The 18073-nt window shown below is 51.7% G+C and overlaps 8 protein-coding genes across 11 annotated transcripts; 4 read left to right on the forward strand and 4 right to left on the reverse strand.

Annotated features, from left to right (window-relative positions):
* Positions 1 to 2560: 2560 nt before the first annotated feature.
* Positions 2561 to 6964, reverse strand: PV05_09191 (tRNA modification GTPase TrmE; the record flags this gene model as incomplete). The annotated part of the gene is made up of 4 exons (XM_013458769.1): positions 2561 to 3408; positions 3840 to 5741; positions 5969 to 6171; positions 6221 to 6964. 4 exons carry the CDS (start codon positions 6962 to 6964, stop codon positions 3390 to 3392), a joined length of 2868 nt encoding a protein of 955 aa, XP_013314223.1. The 3' UTR covers positions 2561 to 3389.
* A 750-nt stretch (positions 6965 to 7714) lies between these two features.
* Positions 7715 to 9273, forward strand: PV05_09192. Of its 2 annotated transcripts, none has more exons than XM_013458771.1 (2): positions 7715 to 8946; positions 9006 to 9273. In XM_013458771.1, the coding sequence occupies exons 1-2, from the start codon at positions 8348 to 8350 to the stop codon at positions 9010 to 9012; spliced, it is 606 nt and encodes a 201-aa protein (XP_013314225.1). In that variant the 5' UTR covers positions 7715 to 8347; the 3' UTR covers positions 9013 to 9273. The 2 variants fall into 2 exon arrangements, with proteins under 2 accessions (XP_013314225.1, XP_013314224.1); XM_013458770.1 differs by having other exon boundaries at positions 9020 to 9273.
* On the reverse strand, positions 8948 to 11336 carry PV05_09193 (uncharacterized protein). The gene is made up of 3 exons (XM_013458772.1): positions 10732 to 11336; positions 10327 to 10678; positions 8948 to 10273 (listed from the first exon to the last, which is right to left on the reverse strand). The coding sequence occupies exons 1-3, from the start codon at positions 10923 to 10925 to the stop codon at positions 9299 to 9301; spliced, it is 1521 nt and encodes a 506-aa protein (XP_013314226.1). The 5' UTR covers positions 10926 to 11336; the 3' UTR covers positions 8948 to 9298.
* A 107-nt stretch (positions 11337 to 11443) lies between these two features.
* PV05_09194 (uncharacterized protein) lies at positions 11444 to 13028 on the forward strand. Its single transcript, XM_013458773.1, has one exon. It carries the CDS (start codon positions 11543 to 11545, stop codon positions 12902 to 12904), a length of 1362 nt encoding a protein of 453 aa, XP_013314227.1. The 5' UTR covers positions 11444 to 11542; the 3' UTR covers positions 12905 to 13028.
* PV05_09195 (uncharacterized protein) lies at positions 12984 to 14748 on the reverse strand. The gene is made up of 2 exons (XM_013458774.1): positions 14456 to 14748; positions 12984 to 14369 (listed from the first exon to the last, which is right to left on the reverse strand). The coding sequence occupies exons 1-2, from the start codon at positions 14616 to 14618 to the stop codon at positions 14050 to 14052; spliced, it is 483 nt and encodes a 160-aa protein (XP_013314228.1). The 5' UTR covers positions 14619 to 14748; the 3' UTR covers positions 12984 to 14049.
* On the forward strand, positions 13513 to 13821 carry PV05_09196 (uncharacterized protein; the record flags this gene model as incomplete). The annotated part of the gene is made up of 1 exon (XM_013458775.1): positions 13513 to 13821. One exon carries the CDS (start codon positions 13513 to 13515, stop codon positions 13819 to 13821), a length of 309 nt encoding a protein of 102 aa, XP_013314229.1.
* Positions 14749 to 14793: 45 nt separating the features above from the next.
* Positions 14794 to 17776, forward strand: PV05_09197. Of its 3 annotated transcripts, XM_013458777.1 has the most exons (3): positions 14794 to 17233; positions 17294 to 17372; positions 17424 to 17776. In XM_013458777.1, exon 1 carries the CDS (start codon positions 14960 to 14962, stop codon positions 15800 to 15802), a length of 843 nt encoding a protein of 280 aa, XP_013314231.1. In that variant the 5' UTR covers positions 14794 to 14959; the 3' UTR covers positions 15803 to 17233; positions 17294 to 17372; positions 17424 to 17776. The 3 variants fall into 3 exon arrangements, with proteins under 3 accessions (XP_013314231.1, XP_013314232.1, XP_013314230.1); XM_013458778.1 differs by having other exon boundaries at positions 14794 to 17372; XM_013458776.1 differs by having other exon boundaries at positions 17294 to 17776.
* On the reverse strand, positions 15685 to 17214 carry PV05_09198 (uncharacterized protein). The gene is made up of 2 exons (XM_013458779.1): positions 16986 to 17214; positions 15685 to 16934 (listed from the first exon to the last, which is right to left on the reverse strand). Exons 1-2 carry the CDS (start codon positions 17052 to 17054, stop codon positions 15939 to 15941), a joined length of 1065 nt encoding a protein of 354 aa, XP_013314233.1. The 5' UTR covers positions 17055 to 17214; the 3' UTR covers positions 15685 to 15938.
* Positions 17777 to 18073: the final 297 nt, after the last annotated feature.

Here is an 18073-nt window from a genome sequence, read left to right on the forward strand (position 1 = left end):
GGGGGGCGTGTTAAGGCGTATATATCACAGTATTTGCGCAGGGCGGTGTCCAGAGCGGCATCGGGAGGCAGAGGTGGACTCGAGTCGGGGAGGACGGCAATTCGAACGTGTTTGAGTGTCCGATTGTGTATGCCGTGAAACGACTGGACAAATACCTTGGGTTGTCACGAAAGGCCCGTGTGGTGTCCTCAAATGGACTGCACAAGTAGTGGTCACGATCAACTCTGATGCTGAGCGATCACTATGCTGATAGTATACAGGCTTAGAAGAGCGCCAGTCAGAGCTGGACATTTCGGCCTGCCAGTTGAGCCTTGTAGGGCACCTTATCCATGCCCATCGGTCCTGAGTATGCAGCTGAAGCTGAGCTGAATATGAATGTTATGCTAGGTCTCTGTCCGATGTAGTAATGTTGCATCATGTAGGCTTTGTTACGTCGAATCTAGAAAGCATATGCTACTCACCCACTTGGGTCTGGCGACGTCTGACTCGAAATAAGCCGCCTCGACGAGTGTCGTGATCATCGCAGGTATGAAGCTGTGAGGTCGATCTGGCGCTTGCGTTATCCGGATTCGTAAAGTGTTGCCATCGAATCGATTCATGAGCAGAGGACATGCTCGGGATACCATGTTGTTTTCCACGTCCTGGGAAAGGGTTGTCGTATACTTGTCATTGTTGCTCGTAGTGGCCTGAAAACCGTTGCAACAGCCCTGACTTAGAATCTGACTTGCAGTCACGAATGCCAGTACAGTCGTAGATACAAGGGCCCCTTGCGGGAATGCAGCTCGTGCATGGTGCTACGAGGGTACTCAGTGCGTGGATGATCTGTCTGTGTTCGGGTTCTCGCCTGAGGGTCATCAGAGCCAGAACCCAGTGCGTGAGCTCCTGCGCAAGAGCCATCCCTGGATTTGAACGGTCACCGACGCACCCAACGGATCAAGCGAAGAGGGGAACGGCATATTCCGCGCGTTGTCCTATACCGTAGGTAGGCATATGTTGGTAATGCATCAGACGCGTCGTTGATGACTGGACCTTGTCAGCGTTTCAATTGACGGAAAACATGCTATGCCACAAAGACTCTAGCAATTCGAAATGTTTCTAAATTTGAAGCTCCCACGTGCCTCGGAGGTTTTGTTAGGCGATCACTGGCAATCAAATGCTTGGAGGGTGGATAAGTGGCAGTTTCAATAATGATTACCATCGAAGTTATGTAGAAAGCGGAGCCTTAGGCCATCAGATCTTCAAACACCCGCCAAAACGTGTATGAAGATGCATCAAGTCTGCCTCGCTGTGTAAAAGACGCCTTACCGTTCGGAGTGGGCGTCGACAAGATGAACACAAGTTCCCGGAGAAAAGGTTAATCCAGTTCCGGAAACTCAGCCTCAGGCTCAGCTAGTCGTACTCCAGTGTATCCGTACTCCGTACCCGTTATTCGGAAGTACATTGTTCGATAGACTGTTGTCCCGTATGCATCGGCAGGGACGGAAGCCATGGTATCATCGGTGGATGTGCTACAAGTGATCTCCATCACCGGATCAGGGACTGCCATCGTAGCATCAAAGTCATTTTGAGTCATTTTGAGTCCTTTCTCCTTTCATGCCATGGAGTCCGGATCTATGCAGGTCAGAATGCTCTTTTCTTAGGACTCGAGACAGGCGACATCAACAATGAATCCGGTCTCTGGTTCAGTGACACATACCGGGCTTTTTGTGTGATATCGGATACTGACGTACTGCGTACTCGGCTCTTGAGTATTACAGACCCTGAAACCGCGCCGGCAATGATTCACATGCCGTGCGCCAGATGTTCTAGACGGTTTCTCGAACACGTCGCACGAGATCATACTGACGACGTAGTGCATGAACGAGAAAGAAACAGACATGGGCACAGAGTGGCAGTCTGATACTCCGTACCATGACCACTTTCCTCGTCGAACACATAAGATGACTGCGCCTTGCATGTTTACACGAGATAGGAATAGGGCTTGGTTGTACCTGCACCTCTATTGGGCGAGATATGGCACCAAAGGCACTTGTGATAACCATGTTATGACGAACACGGTATGGCCTGATCTCCTTCAACCTCAGCACTAACACCTCTTCCACCTATCCTCTTCTTCAGCTGCAGGAAGCTAATGCACATCAACTGCAGCCTTATCATGCAAGCCACCACACTCTGTCGAATTTAGCACACCCAAGACCGGCATGAAGTTGCCTTCACTGCCCAGTGACAAATGCAACACAACGCCTCTTTTTCCAATCCGCCTTCTTGTTGGTCTGCAATCCCTGGACGGATCTTCGCAAATGGACCAGGGCCAGGGGCAATGCAGCAAGGATTCCCTTGGCTTCGCTGTTCCTAGGCCTGCCGAAGTAAGGTCCCGTTTCCATGAGAATCAAAAGTCCATTTTTCCGTCAGCCCTACGAGCGATTACCGGGGGGCTTGTGCCTCGATCGGGTCTCTAGTACCCTCGTGTCAGCCCCCAAATTTACCTCATCACATCGCTCTCAGGAACCTGAAAGAAACTACTCACCCAGACTTTTGGTAACGGTGGAGCCAGCGAGGTCGGAACCACATGCTACCTGCTACCTATCTTTGTCATACCTGACCTTCGAGAAGGATATATATCAATATCAGACCCCGAATGTTTGGGATGTTGATTCCTCCAGAACAAGACACTCCTTCAACAACAAACATTAGTATCTTAATCTTTCCTTTGCTCGCATTCCCTTATTTCGATTCAGCATTCGAGTTCAGCCAGCACTAGACTAAGGTATACAACCTCTTTTCCTTATTTCTATTTCTCTTTGCCTCGACAATCAGCAACCAGCTAGCCAGCAACAAGCCCAACCGGTCCCTACGACTTTTCCCATCTCTATCTCCTTATTTCCTTGTCTCCTTTGTCTTCATCCAACCTTCAACATTTATTTCCTTCAAGTTCTTAATCCAGCTCTTCTTTTTCAAATGGCCATCGGACGAGGCGGTTACAACACCCCTGCAGGCACTGTTCCTCAGAAAGGTCGCGGTGGATACAACAAACAAGGCCGAGGAGGATACAACAAGATGGCCATGATTCAAGGTCGAGGTGGATACAACCGACAACAAGCCGCCCAGGGCCGTGGCGGATACAATTGAGCGAGCCGCATCGCCATCCCCTCCGAAAAGCATGTGAACCGTTCTCATGTCTAATTGCACGTCTCTGACGACGATTTTGTGATCCTGGTTTGATCACAGTCTTCCATTCTTTTCTCGATAGCTCTGGAAGAGCACTCTTCTCGTCGATTCGATCATTTTAGCGGCATTCTCAGGAGTTCTGATTTCGACATTATTCTCGGACGCAAACAGCAGTCTTTCCAAGCATTTAGCGGCATCTTCAGGCTTTTTCCCTTTCGACTTCATTTTCCGACACAGAACCTATAGCAACAAAGAGTTTGGGATCAGCATGGTTTCTTTCAATTGATCAAGCAATTCAGCGGCATTTTCGGGGTACATCGGCTTTACTGCTCCGCGAGCATGAAAATTCGAGGTCCGTAGATTGCAAGGTCGCAAGGCGAACAGCATTTCCAGGAGTTTTTCTCGGGTCATGGGGCGATGAGGATCTTGGTCAAAGACATGGTGATCGGGTTAGATGTGAATTTCGTGGGCGTCGGCAATGTTTTTGGTTTTGAGAGAGCCTTGTCAAGGGTACAAGAGGCAGGACCTCCAATATAGGCCAACAGAACAAATCAAAGCAAATATTCATACTGCACCACATATTGTCGGATTGCGTAGTTTCAGCATCAAGAGTCTTCGGAATTCGAAACCATGGTAGAGAAAAAGCGAGATCGCAAGATAGCCAGACTTACTTCTCAAAAACCACTCCAAGCACATCTTCCACATCTCCGCCTTGGCCCTTTCCCGTGATTGTGGCCAAACAATCAGCTGCAAAGCGTAGATGCTCAGCGGCAGTCACGATGTCCACCTCGTCTTGTAGGGCATCGTTCGGACCAGCCAGATCTTCATGTCGGTCGACATAGGAGTCCGAAGCAGGAGCGATGGAATCAATCTGTGGCCGTGACTGATCGAGGAAATCATCAAGATGACCCAAGCATTGCCTCAGGTACGTGGTCTGACGGTGCGTGACAGATAGGGAGCTAGTCCAGTATGATTGCGCTTCGGCGGGAGCCATATTCTCGACATCTCCACTGGTGGCTGCTTCGGTAAGCTCGGCGAACACGTTTGTCAGCCTCCCAAGGAAAGCCTGGATTCCACCGACATCTGTTTGATTCAAGCTGCTCTCTGCGGCTTTGCAGGATACAGCGCAAATCCGAGTGGCAGGAATCATTGGGAAAGCCTCTTCAACTCGCATATGAAGGTTTTTGAGAACTTCTTCTCTCCGGCTCTCGTCTTTGAGGAGGTCGACCTTGTTCAGGACAATAAGGACCGTCTTGCCAACAGTGAGGCACTCTTGAACGGCATCGAAAACCTTTGTGTTGACAGGGACATCAAAAGTGCCCTCAGTCGTCTTCTCAATGGATAAAAGAGCTACTACAACATCAGACTGCAGCGCTCGCTCTCGTGCGCGACGTATGCCTTCTTGCTCGACCACACCAACCTGACTCTGGCCGACTCCAACAACGTCAGCACGCAATCCCGCCATGTCACCGAGACGACAGAGCCAGCCCTGCAGATCGATCGAGACATCAACGATGTCTCTCGTCGTTCCTTCTTCAGCACTCACGATGGCTGCCTCTCGACCAACGATACGGTTGAGCAAGGAACTCTTCCCAGCGTTTGGCGCTCCGAGCAACGCTATGCTGATACCATTGCGGAGTAATTCGCCTTTGGACGCATTCTGAAGATGAATTTCAACCTGTCTCTTTAGGGCCTCGACCTGTGTCGAGACCGAAGCCAGAAATTCCGCAGGCGACTCATCAAAGTGTTGGTCTTCGGAAAAGTCTATCAGGGCCTCGAGCTCTCCCCGAGCATAGAGTAGCAACAGTCGCCATTCTTCGTACCGTTTCGCCAGGCCTCCGTCCGAGCCATTGACAGCCAAGCGGCGCTGTTGTTCGGTCTCAGCCGCAAGAGTCTCGCCCAATGCTTCCGCCTGCGTGAGGTCAAGTCTTCCATTGTAGAATGCCCGTTTCGTAAACTCGCCTGGTTCGGCATGACGTATAACATTTCCGCTCTCTTGCAGGGACCGTCCGCATGCCGAGATGGCATCGAGGATTGAGCGAACGATGGCACGGCCGCCGTGAACGTGCAGTTCAAGCACATCTTCGCCGGTGACGGTGTTCGGGGCAGGGAAGTAGAGTACGAGGGCGCTGTTGTCGAGGACTTGAGATCGTGGCGTAGGTATGCCTTCGGGATCGTACAGCCTTCGCAGCGTGGCAGTGCGAGGTTTTGGTAGAGGCCGATCAGGACAGATTTTGCGATAGATGTCCAGGCATGCCGAGCCTGAAATGCGAACGACAGCTATCGCTGCGCGACCTGGTGCGGTAGACAACGCATAGATAGTCTCAGATGTCAACTGCTTTTCAGGTTGGGCATGCCAATTTCCCACTTGTGGCAGTACCGTCGATGATGCATATCGACATCGAGGGCTTGCAAGACCGGGTGCGGGAAATGCGCCGGAGGCTGCACGGACAAAGCACGGTCTAGAAACACATATTGCGGGATAGTTGGATAGAACCAAGCTCCTCGTGCCAAAGCGACATAGCATTCGAACGACAATGATAGCGTTGAAGATGTATGATCTTCGGGAGATGCTGTGAAACGGGAATTACTCGAGCAATGCAGGGCGATCACGTGCAAGCTTCTGAACCACTGCCACTTTAGGCGGTTTCTCTCTCTCTCTCTCTCTCTCTTAGTCTTCAGCCAAAGCTACATCTCCGTATCATGATATTTCGTACAGTGACGCCTGTGAATGGAGGGAATAGTGAAGGGGAGGAAGCGTCAGGGCTATTTTGATCATGATTCATTTTATATTACATACATTGAGAAACCGATCTTCGCCAGCCAGCCCAAATGCAAACTGACATCAACATCCGTAACACAACGCAATCTTTCGACAAACATCCCAACCACAACCAACCACCAACATGATGGTCCTTGACCACTTTGATGATCTCGTCGTGGGTATGCATTGATCTGCGGGACGATAGTAAATACAAGCAGGGCGTAGCGCTTGATCAAGCACTAGTTCCTGTAAGACGTTAGCAATTCGCTTTCGTGAATGCGGGCGTACGTACAATAAGCCGAGAGTCAAGTCACCATGGATCTTGGCCTTGAGTTGGACTTCGATGTCAAGGTTGAGGTCAAGCCGTAATCGTAGTTGCTCATTTTCACCTTCATCTTTCTCTTCTTCTCCCTCCTGGCCACCCTTTTTGTTGCTAAGCAGGCCGCCGAGAGCCTCGTGAGGCTTGCTGAGGGCCTTTCCAGCGGTGTTGTTCACCAGGTCACCGGCACCATCAGCGACACCGTTGACAGTCTCGCCAACCTCGTCAACGGCGTCCAGAGGCCCACCGCCTCCGCCGAGAAGGCCGCCGTCCTTGTCCTGTGACTGTGCTTGTGATTGTGCCTGGGCCTTCCCTCGGTTGCGGTTTCTGTTTCTTTTCGCACCCTTCTGTGACACATCGCTTCGGTAGGCACTGTCGGTGTCACTGGGTGGTTGACTTGATCCTCGACCGCGACCTCGGCTGGCCTGTCGTGACTTGGAGCGTGATTGTTGTTCCATCTTGGGTTGAGGTGCAGGTGTTGAAGGCGGTTCGTCGTCCCCGCCGGCGTTTGTTTCAGTGTCGGCTTCGTCCTTCTGTGGTGTGCCGTTCGCTGAGCTTTTCTGGCCAAGCTTCTTGGGTTTCCGTTTCTCTTCGGACTTTTTGGAATTGGCAGATGCTCCTATGCTCCCGGCGCCTGAAGCAGAACCAGCAGCGTCAAGGTTTCCGCCGATGTTAGTCTCTTCAGTTGATTTGGTCTCTTGCTCAGCAGACATGGTGAGAAGCGGGAAGGAAGATGTAGAGACGGGTGAAGAAGAGTATGCGGTAGAGAACTCGACGTAAGATGACCAGGTTCTATTGTCCCGAATGGAAAGGAAAGTAGGCAATGCAGGACGTAGAAGATCACATCCACATCGACGTCAGGGTAGGAGATCCTGAGTCCTGACCAGCGATCCTTGAAGACTTACATGAGGATCGGGTATGGACGCGCAAGTACCATGACGTCGAGTGTCGCTGCTTTTTGAGGCAGATCAGACATGAAACGCCACAGATCAAGATGTAGAGGGAAAATTCATCCCAAAAAGCAGGATGAGAAAGTTGGCCAAACCAATTGCAGCGAAACGGGCTGAAAGAGCTTGCAGATGTGGCTGCATTGACAAGGGTGAGGGCAGGAAAAAGGATCAGCAAGTGGCTGGACAGCTGGCGGAGGCGGGCAGAGGTCATCGTCGATGTTGATCAGCGGACATGGAGCAAGTCTGTAGCGGACGAACAAGGATGGTGGATGGATGTCGAATAACGGCCCCCTTGGGTTGGTGAGGCGGCTCCTTGGTACGTACTTTGTACCTCCTCCACCTCCTTCTGGGTGCCTCTCACTTCGGCTGGTTGCATTGATTTTATGGTCCATCGGCTCGTTGCAGAATTGTTTGTTCGGACCACCGAAGTACTTCTTGTGCCACCGTGAAGTCACAAAGTACCATGTGCTCACATACAATACACTTTCGAAGACTCCAAACAGCAGAGAAAGGGTACAATAGTGGACTCTGTCAACCACGTTCCCGCCTGCGTCATGGCTTTCTGGGCCCTCAACGCGTCATCCCAGACTATAGACTAGTGTGTACGAAGACCTGCCACCTGCCTGCCGCCACAACCGTCAGGCTTGACGACGCCACGAATCCGGGGCACCGAGCATGGAAACCATCTCGATTGTCAAATCACCGAGTGCAGAGAACCATGTCAAGGTCTCCATCTCCTTGCAGCTACCGACAAGGATGTTTCCAACTTCCGAACAAACGAACCCCGGCTGTCGCCAAAAGTCTTGCTCCGACAAGCGATCGAGGTTGACGATCTCCATCCTTTGACGTTCATCATCACGCCGCTTCAACGAGCAAAAGAGGTACGCTGTTTTCATGAATCAAGTTCGCTGAAGAATGGACCCCTGGCCCTGGCACGATGATGTCGTAGTTGTAAGCCTCCTCTACAGATCGCCTTCCCAGCCATGTATTCCCTTCAGTCCTAAGGTTCGCGGAGTTTTGTCTTGGTTACTGCCACCAGCTCCTTCCGACTTCAATTCCTCGATAGCCTTTCGAAGCTGTGACTGCTAACAAACAAACCTTCCCCTTCTATCACCGTCGTTCCTTCCGAGCAGTGTGGTGGCCATCATGTCTGAGCCGCAGCAAACACCCACGCCCGAAAAGACTCCCGGCGAGAAAAAGCCCAGCCGCCCAGGGCTTGATCGAAGCAATTCCGATATCTCCTCGGCCGACGACCAAGGCTACGAGTCACGATCCAGATCACAATCCCGCCGAAGGAGAAGACAGAACCAACGACAACGACAAGGCGGGCAAGCCAAAGCCCAGGCTGGAAATGCCTCCGCTCAGTCGATGGCCTCGATCGACGAGGCCGACGAACCGCAGCAACAGCAACAAGTAGCCCAACGGTCGCAGCAGCAGCGACAGCCACAGCTTAAGAACCCCGACCCGCGCGACATCACCGAGTCTCAGCCCTTTGAGTATATCAAACCCCCTTCTCAGTCTATGGATGGACCTGTCACGTACGCTCGCATGCTGCGTGGTGAGATCCCATGGCGAGGCCCACCGCCCTCACAACCACTCGAGACAGCACAGGACATCGACTCTAAAGATAGCAGTGGCAAGGACCCCATGGACCAAGACGGACTGAAGCTGCGGTTGGAATTGAATCTAGATATTGAAATCGAACTCAAGGCCCACATACACGGTGACTTGACGCTGGCACTATTGTAAGTTGAATGTGTCCCGAAATCCCATTGTCTAACACCGGTCTAAACGCTAACCATAGAAATTGATCTTCAGGGCTTGATTTGGGCCTGCCAAAAGTCAAGTTGCCCAAACTACCAAAACTACCGAAACTACCAAAGCTGCCGAAACCCGGGCTGTGATGACGGACAAGAACTCATTAATGTATCCTTTTATTTGTGGTGTGAGCTAGCTAGCACCTTGTTTGATATCAAAGCTTCAATTGAAGTCAGCAGTCTGAACCACGGCGTTGGGAAGAGGCACATGTCATGGCTCTGCTTGTAACTCTAAAAATGTCATCCCTAGAACAGTCGTGTCGCCATTCCCTAGTTGCTGTCAGTTGTGCTGTTCTCCGTGACCTTTGCTCTTGGTCTTCGGGCTTTGCGAACCATCGTCTGCAGGCTCATCGTGAATGGCGGAATCATACTGCCCAAGCTCGCCTCTGGCACGCTTCACCACTCGCTCGATGCCATCCAGGCCCATTTTGAGAGCTTCCATCTTCGGTCCGTAGCTGATTCTGACGAAGTGGTGACAAGGACTGTCGAATAGGTCTCTTCTCTTCGCTGGATTCAGATCAAAGAAAATTCCTGGCACGCACATCACTTTCTCTTGCAGAAGAGCTTCGAAGAACGATAAGCCGTTCGAGAGATCAATGGCACTTCCTTTGGCCAACGGTGGGTCCAACGTAGTGAGGTCCAGCCAAATGTAGAACGTGCTGTCCGGGACAGCTTGATCGCCCGCATTGAAGCCGATCTCTCTCAGTCGTTTGAGAACATAGTCACGCTTCATCTTGAAGTGTCGCTGAAGAGCTTGCATTTCCTGCTTGACCTTGGCTGGCTCCAGCATGGACACAGCAGCTTCCTGGAACGGAACATTGGTGCCTCCATCGAGATAACTGCCCGACGATCCCAGTGCCTTGATGAACTCTTTAGGACCGACAATCCAGGCGACACGCCAGCCAGGAAGCCGGAACCGCTTGGTAAGCCCATCGATGATGATGACGTCGTCCTGGTCGACATCAATGACATTCGTGGCAGCAGAGATGGTGCTCCCATCACAGTCAGTGCTATAAGAGTACCCGGCGTAGAATTCGTCGAAGATCAAAGTGGCTCGATCACGGCAAATATCTTGGATCAGTGCCAACTCATCAGGATGCAAGGCGTGTCCAGTAGGATTGCGTGGATTCGAGGTCAAAATGACAGACGTTCCGCGAGCCAACTCTTCTGCGATCTTGTCCACATGAATGTGATATCCATCAGCGGCCGACAAGGGGGATGGGATAGCCACAAAGTTTCGAAACAAACTCAGCATCTGTGCAATTGTGATGAGTAAAGTGTCCACCAGCCATTGCTATTGTGACATACCTCGTTGTAGGCCGTGTAGTCCGGGATGAAGAAGCCGAGGTAGGCATTGCCTAAGACAGCAGCAATGCGTATGAGACCAGCTCGTCCTCCAGGTACTATGCAGACATTCTCCCACGTATACTGCGAGTCTTTGCCCTTGCGATAGTCGTCATTGTAGAGGTTCGCGACCGCAGCTCGTAGCGACTTGATACCTGCTGTAGGTCCGTATTCTCGTCCGGCAGAGGAGATTGGGATGGAGTCGGGGCGTTCAAAGCAGCCTTCAATGTGGTCGACTTCAGGTGCGCCTTGACCTAGGTTGGCCCATTTCTCAGGTTCGTCGAGGTAACCGTGCTTCGAAGCCTGTTCGGTGACCCTGAACCAATGTGTCAGTAGGTGTGTCTGGGAAGCATCCTGGAGGGCAGATACCATATCACTCCAGTACTCGCACGATTAGGGTCGAGACCGGCATGAACACGGTGGGATTGGTGGGCTCTTAGATTCTGGTGACTGCTCGAGCTTCGCTCATCTTCAGCGTAGAGTGAGAATCGACGTCCATCTGCGCTGGTATGCAAGTTGGACCTCAGAGTCGAGACTCGGCGTCCCGAGGCTGAAGAACTCATGGTGCCAGATAACAGTGGGCTCGTTTAACTAGAACCGCTTGGCCAGGCCAAAGACAAGCCGAGGATTGGAGGTTGATGGTGGGTGATGGTGGGGAGCAACTTGTGGAATCAATAGATGGTGGAAAACACATCCATGAATTCAATACTGATTCACAGCGTCGGTCTGTGCAAGGTCAGGCTCGAAAGGTCACACCGCATTTTCTAGGTACTGTTTCTTCTGATCGTGGTGAAGAGGAAAACTTTCATCCTGACGTTGCTGCTCACTCATCAGGTTTGGATCCCTCCCAAAGCAGTTTCATTGAACCTGATTCTTGGACTGACTTTCCGCGACCCAATGAGGGCTGCAAGGACCAATTCCTTCACAGAACCCTGATACTTAGGAATCTCCATGCGAAAGGAGCTCGATGTACTTTGATATCTGCTATGATCTGATCTGGCGCGTTCGATCTCAACCCGTAGCCATCACAGGGCGCAGGGTTGACTTCTTGTTCGCGCCGAAGGCTTGAGCCATGATATAAGTAAATCGGACTTATCCACCTGGGATTCAAACTCTCGTTCAGGCGCCTTCTATGCCTTTTTAGAAGAATATCGTTGTGTTAAGACTGACAGAATCCATCATGGGCTCGCTATCAGAATCAAATAGTCAGACTCTTGAAGCCGCCTTATCACAGGCTCACGAAGTCTACACCCAGAAACACCCAGCATGTCGCAAGAATTATCACGAAGCATGCAAATACATGCCCGGCGGCAATACCAGAACAGTCCTGTTTGCTAATCCATTCCCTCTGACCATTGACTCAGGCGAGTCGTGCCATCTAACAACCATCGACGGCACACGCTACGTCGACTTTCTGGGCGAATACACAGCTGCCATCTACGGGCACAATCATCCTGAGATCAAGGCTGCGGTACAGAAAGCTCTGGACGGTGGCTGGAATTATGGTGCTCACAACAAGCTGGAGCCAGAGCTGGCGAGACTGGTTTGTGAACGCTTTCCTGCCATCGAACTCGTCCGTTTCGTCAATTCCGGAACGGAGGCCAACATGATGGCGATCGCTACGGCGATGGCTCTCACCGGCAGGAAGAAGACCTTGATCTTCAAGAAGGGATATCATGGCTCCACGATATCCGGTAAAGTCGCAACCGGCAAGCCGACCATCAATTTGCCCCATGACTTCGTGCTGGGCTCATACAACGATGTCCAAGGCACTGAAGAACTGATACATTCACTCCCCAAGGACAGTTTAGCTGCTATCCTGGTCGAACCTATGCTAGGCAGTGGCGGATGTTTCGCAGGCACATCAGAGTTCCTGACCTCACTCCGGCGCCTTGCCGATGAGACCGGAGCTCTCCTCATCTTCGACGAAGTCATGACAAGTCGTCTCGATTATCACGGCCTAGGCTCGAAGATGGGCATCACTCCAGACCTGATGACCCTCGGAAAATACATCGGCGGGGGAATGAGCTTCGGTGCCTTTGGTGGAAGAAAGGAAATCATGCAGCTATACGACCCTAGAACCGGATCCCTCGAGCACCCCGGAACATTCAACAACAATGTTTTCACAATGAGTGCGGGTATTGCCGGTTGCAATCTGTTGACTCGGGAAAAACTCGACGCTCTAAACGGTCTGGGAGATTCGCTCCGTCAACAAGTCGAAGCAGTACTATCCAGACGAGGCATCCAAGGCACAGTACCAGTGAGTCCGCTTGCAGATGATATGCAATCAGCACAACACCCTCAGCGACCACCCAAGATGTTCATCAAGGGAGTGGGCAGCCTTAATGCTGTTCATTTTGCTGGTCCGGACAAAGATGTCTTGCAGAACCTGTTCTTCCATCATATGCTTCAGAACGAGATGTACATGGCTCAACGGGGCTTCATTGCTTTGAACATCATGCTGACCGAGGAACACGTGGCACAATTTGTTCAGGCCACGGAGGCTTTCTGTGATAGGTTTGACTCCTTCTTGCGATGGTGATCGCCTGGGCACAAAATGGTAAATACAGGGCTGTGAATTTGGATGAGTCTTGTGACATTTGTGTACATGCAAGTGTTGACCGCCTACTTTTGAGAGAGACTGAAATACAAGCTGTAACCTTTTGCTATTCTTTATAAGACATGCCCACTCGTCCCCGTCATCACTAGACACCTCTTGCCCATGCTCACGGCGGATTCCAGTGTGTCAAGCAGGGCAGAAATTACGACAAGGGGCAAACAGCCTTGTTTGTCTTTCTGCATCGAGATGATAATTCGTTGTGAGGACGTATATCACCCTTTGGTCCTTTCCGTTTGCTCATAGCCTCGTCTAGTCACGTCTTGTCTTTCATGATGCGTGAAAAGGCCAATAGCCAGGCGCGTTTGCCGCGCCGATTGATTCAACGCACCACAGTAGCAGGACTATATGAGTGATGTCGCCCTGTCGCATGGCATGGCGTTTACGCTCCTCAGGAGCTAGGCATATCTGCTCCAAAATTGCAATTCCTTTCCCGCCGCATCTTCAAACATCACCAGCGTCGCAAGACTTCATCAAGCACGCATACAACCATCTTGAGGCCAAGTTCCAGCTTTAAACAAGCCAAATTCACAATGGGCAGATCGGTGTCCTCTACCACATGTACAACATTCGAGCAGGTGATCGCCTTCGCAAATTGCGTCGTCTGGCTGGTTGCTGCCTACGCGCTTTACGCTCGCTGGCAGGAGAAGAAATACCTCGCAGAAGTTGATGCCGCTCAAGCGCGATGGGCCGCCGCAATTGAGCGCCGAAATATCCTCATGGAAGAGCGGACGAGACGACAATTGGCTCTTGAGGAACAAGAATACGAGAAGGACGAGGAGTTGAGGAAGATGCTCTGGGAGCGTGAGCGGTTGCCTGATGACGCTGACGATTTGTGGTGATGACGCCGTGGAATTTGTCGAAGTCGTGGAGATGAGATCGTCGAGATAGTATACAGGCTGCCGTCGCTGACAACTACTCCAGGAATGCCTCCTGGAGTTGTGGCTCGTCTCGTGCTCAGGTGAGAAACTTGGTGGAATCTCGTTGGAGACTGCCAGAGCGGCAATAGCCCAGCAATCAGCAGCGTGTCCACAAACCTCCTCAGCACTGGAAGTGTGAGGCTGATAGTGTCATCGCCACCAAGATCCACTGCTCTTCTTCTCCTGCTTCTCCTTTGACTGTGCTGCGAGTTTCTTCTCCATCTCTATGCGTTCCTTCTCCTCCTGTTTCCTCGTCATCTCGATAACTTCGACCCTCCTCTTCTCGACGGCGGCGAGCTCCTCCTCTTTCTTCTGCCGCCTCTCAAGTATGCCAGCAAACCACTCCTCCCGAGCGGCGTCTTCTTCCGCTTTCGTGGCGAACTGGATCATGCAGCTATTCATTGCGCGGTGCTGGGCTCGGCAGGTCCATGCTACGCTAAAGGTTCGTCCGCGTGCGCAGTCAGCAAATTCTAGAGGGACCAGAGCCGTTAGAAACGAGAATCATATGCCTTCGTGGTCCCACCAGAAGGTCTAGCAGAAACACTCGTCTACTCACCTTTGATTTCGTCTGCACATCTTGCCCGAACGCGTGCGTAGTATACTTTCCGTACTTCAGCTTCCTGCGACGCAGAGAGTGGCAGCGGATTAGAGAGGTTGTTTTTTGACCTGTTTGTCGTTGAAAGCTGAGGATCGGGGATGATCGGCGGAGCCATGTCCATCCTTTACACTAGAGCGGCCGTGGCTTTTCGATACAGCTTCTCCAGGAATCAAGGACAGTTCATCATTCCCAAAGCTTGAAATGGAGGTCAGCGTGATCGACTTGGGTCGTAGGTAGTCACTGAGCTGTGAGGTGGAAAAGCAACTGTTCGATCAATGATGTGGAGAACCAGACTGCGGACTTTCTACGGAACCAGCAACTTTCTCCGTCTCGAACTTTTGCGCATCAACAACATTTTTCTGGTCCGCCATTACGGAGTATCTCAGCCACTTTTACGCTTGACTCTTAACAGTAGCTCAGTCTGATACTTCGAAACCTTTGCTTCCTGCTTGATCCGCGACAATGTCATCAATGCGCAACGCCGTCGCGCGGCGGCCGCACCGCGAACGAGCCCAGCCTGCGTCGCGCGAGAAATGGGGCATCCTTGAAAAACATAAGGACTATTCGCTACGAGCGAAGGACTACAACGTCAAGAAGAAGAAACTTGCACAACTGTCTCAGAAAGCACGAGAGAAGAACCCGGATGAGTTCGCCTTTGGCATGCTGAGCCAGGGCAAGGCCGGCTTGGGGAAACACAAGCCTTCGACGAAAGATGGCGTCCCGACAGGCCCTTTGAGTCACGACGCGGTGAAGTTGTTGAAAACGCAGGATGCGGGATATCTGAGGACGGTTGCGGCGAAGGGTAGAAAAGAGATCGAGAGAGTCAAGCAAGAGGTGGGCTTGGACTCAGTCACACTGAGTGCGAAGGCTGGGTCGCACAAGAGGTTTGCAGACCAGGACACTGGGTTGAACAGAAGCAAGAAGCGAATGGCGAGTGGCGAAGTCTTGGAGAGTGCGTACGACATTGCGGCAAGTACTATGGCGGAGGTGGCGGCGACGGAGGCCGTGCTGATACAAGAGCTGGGAGACCAAGAGAACGAGCCAGACATGGAGAAGCCGAAGCCAAAGTCCAAGAAAGCGCTTCTGGCGGAGCAGGATGCATCAGCCCGTCTACGTACGGAGCGCAAGAAGAGGAAGCGGTTACAAGAGATGAGAGTTGCAAAGCTGGAAGCATTAAAGAAACGACAGCGGGAGATACTGGCAGCGGCCGACCAATTGGAGCTCCAACGTGCAAAGATGGCGAGAACGGTCGGAGGGGTCAACAAGAACGGCGTCAAGTTCAAGATTCGAGAGCGGAAGAAGTAAGGCAGCAAGACCACAGAACTAGCAATGAGCCAGGATTGACGACTCTCTTTGAATGTTCCAAAGGGTCTATTCTTCCGCAACGGCTCGACCGCGCCCCATCTCCGACATGAAGGGTTTCCCAACTCACTGCCAAAGTTCACACGCCAGCAGAGACAGCTTTGAGAATGACTTTGCTGAAATCGGGCTCCTTGCCTAGTAGGAATCCCATCCCCTCGACTTGTTCTTTTCGAAATTTCTCGCTGGCCTTCAAGAACGGGAAGAAGCCCCAGTGACCATGGGGCAAGCCTGGATACAGGTTCATCTTGGTTTCAATCCCGTTGTCTTCCCGAAGGACTCGTTCAAAGATGATTGCCTCATCTCTCAGCGGGTCCATCCCATCGATTTGGAAGAAAGTGGGAGGCAAGTTTGCATGGCCCTTGGGGTGATTAAATACAGCATACCAGACTCCATCGTCATTGTCGGGTTGGTAGCCTTGCATAAACATGTCAATCGCTGCCTTGGGAAGGACGGGTGCATTCTTGTTCTGCTCGTACGACAGGAAGTATTTCTTATACCGCTCTGGTACTTTGGTGTCCGGCAAAACGGCTGGAATGGCCAAGTATTGACCAGTCAACGGCGGTGACAGACCCTCATCTCGGGCGACATGGGCCAGGACAGCCGTGATGTTTCCGCCGGCAGATGTCCCCCCAATGACGAATCCAACAGAGGGATCAGCACCCCAGGATTTGGCGTTTTCAGCTGCCCACTTCAAGCAGTCCCAAGCATCCTTGGGAGCATATGGGAATTTGAATTCAGGTGCTAGGCGATAGGTAGCTGAAAGGCAAACGGCGCCAAAAGCCTGGACGAAATTTCGACAGCTCTGCTCCTCGCCTTCAGGAGCTCCGATGCAGAAGCCGCCACCATGATACATGACAATTAGCGGACTGCCTTCCTTAGGTGGGTTAGTAGGCTGGTATAGCTTTGCACGGATCTTGGAGCCATCGCTCGTCGGGTACTGGACTTCGGTCTGCTTGACTTCTGGCGGAGGTTGGCCTAAGGCTTCGATTGCTGCGGCATTGCGCTTGTCGACCATGGCTTTGAAATCGTCCAGATTGTCATAGTTGATAGGAGGTAAATTGGCCTTCTCGAGGAACTGGAGGGAATGTCAGATTTGACATTGACCAAGAACAACGCGAGGAATTACATCTTTGAGCTCCGGGTCTATCTCCCCAAGGGCAAGAAGGGACTTTTCGTCGAGATAGGACGACATCATGGACAGCGTCTACGCAGAGTGTGCCGAATCTCCCAGGAGATCAAGCGGTAATGCCTGGATCTGATTGTTGAACAAATTACGGAGTATGACGGCCTTTTATACCCTTGGGACTGGTAAGCAGAGTGGATTGAGTTCTATTCTGTGCCAAAGACAAAAGTGCCGCATCAGACGGCCTGACGGTACGTGTCCTTCATGCACCACCTCCATCTCTACTACTTGTGGGTGACTGTGGGGTTCAGCGAACTGGCCCTTTGGATTCGGTAGCAACAATTACTCCGGAGTCGGGACATCTGCTCAAAGGCATATCTGCAGAAAATGGTACGAGTCTGACTAGAAATTCCCCTGCTTCTGACTCGCTGAATCATGTAGAAAGCTGAAGGTCGCTACTGTCAGACAGGAATTTTCCCTTTTACCCGCGGGTTCTAGGTGAGGTTTGGAACCTCGGCAACTGGCGAGCTGGTAGATGTTTCGGTTCGAATTGAGAGATACGACGTGTGGACGTGTGGACGTGTGGACGTGCTCTATTCAGAAGATGGTTAAAACGGACATGACAATGGCCTTGCAAAGGATGACGACTTTCGCCAACTCATTGCCAGCGTCCAAGCATTGGGCTGGCCTTGGTCGCCGTCAGCACCGATAGAAGAATCCTTGCCACTTTGTTATTGCTCCTGAACCACCCACCTTCTTCTCCATACTGGGTAGTACGAGCATTCCCTTCCGGCTCATGATCAGACGCTCCCTTCCCGGAAAAGACCAGGCGCAGGGTCAAAGATAGACGTGCAGTATCAGCGACAGCACCACCCCATGATCGGAGAGTTTGTAACAGATCAAGACCAGTGTTTGATGGCTGCATGCCACATCTTCGTCTGTTTCCTCCCTAAACCATATGCGGTTTGCTGAAACACGCAGTGGAGAAGCTTTTCCACTCTCACATGGCAGACTCGTCGCTTGACGTGGTATGATCTGCAATGGAAGCTGTGCTTTCTTCCTTCGTGGGGAACTTGAATTGAGAGGAGCCG

The sequence above is a fragment of the Exophiala xenobiotica genome (genome assembly GCF_000835505.1).
Source record: "Exophiala xenobiotica strain CBS 118157 unplaced genomic scaffold supercont1.5, whole genome shotgun sequence".
Taxonomy (NCBI): domain Eukaryota; kingdom Fungi; phylum Ascomycota; class Eurotiomycetes; order Chaetothyriales; family Herpotrichiellaceae; genus Exophiala; species Exophiala xenobiotica.

What these genes read in the sequence shown, in the direction of transcription:
- PV05_09197 (XM_013458778.1), top strand. Translation starts at nt 14,960, where the DNA reads ATGTCATCAATGCGCAACGCCGTCGCGCGGCGGCCGCACCGCGAACGA.
- PV05_09192 (XM_013458771.1), top strand. Translation starts at nt 8,348, where the DNA reads ATGTCTGAGCCGCAGCAAACACCCACGCCCGAAAAGACTCCCGGCGAG.
- PV05_09193 (XM_013458772.1), bottom strand. Translation starts at nt 10,925, where the DNA reads ATGAGTTCTTCAGCCTCGGGACGCCGAGTCTCGACTCTGAGGTCCAAC. An exon ending in GCGAGTACTGGAGTGATATG is followed by an intron (nt 10,679 to 10,731) that starts GTATCTGCCCTC and finishes ACATTGGTTCAG; the next exon opens with GGTCACCGAACAGGCTTCGA. An exon ending in ACTACACGGCCTACAACGAG is followed by an intron (nt 10,274 to 10,326) that starts GTATGTCACAAT and finishes ACAATTGCACAG; the next exon opens with ATGCTGAGTTTGTTTCGAAA.
- PV05_09195 (XM_013458774.1), bottom strand. Translation starts at nt 14,618, where the DNA reads ATGGACATGGCTCCGCCGATCATCCCCGATCCTCAGCTTTCAACGACA. An exon ending in ATGTGCAGACGAAATCAAAG is followed by an intron (nt 14,370 to 14,455) that starts GTGAGTAGACGA and finishes TGGTCCCTCTAG; the next exon opens with AATTTGCTGACTGCGCACGC.
- PV05_09194 (XM_013458773.1), top strand. Translation starts at nt 11,543, where the DNA reads ATGGGCTCGCTATCAGAATCAAATAGTCAGACTCTTGAAGCCGCCTTA.
- PV05_09198 (XM_013458779.1), bottom strand. Translation starts at nt 17,054, where the DNA reads ATGATGTCGTCCTATCTCGACGAAAAGTCCCTTCTTGCCCTTGGGGAG. An exon ending in TAGACCCGGAGCTCAAAGAT is followed by an intron (nt 16,935 to 16,985) that starts GTAATTCCTCGC and finishes CATTCCCTCCAG; the next exon opens with TTCCTCGAGAAGGCCAATTT.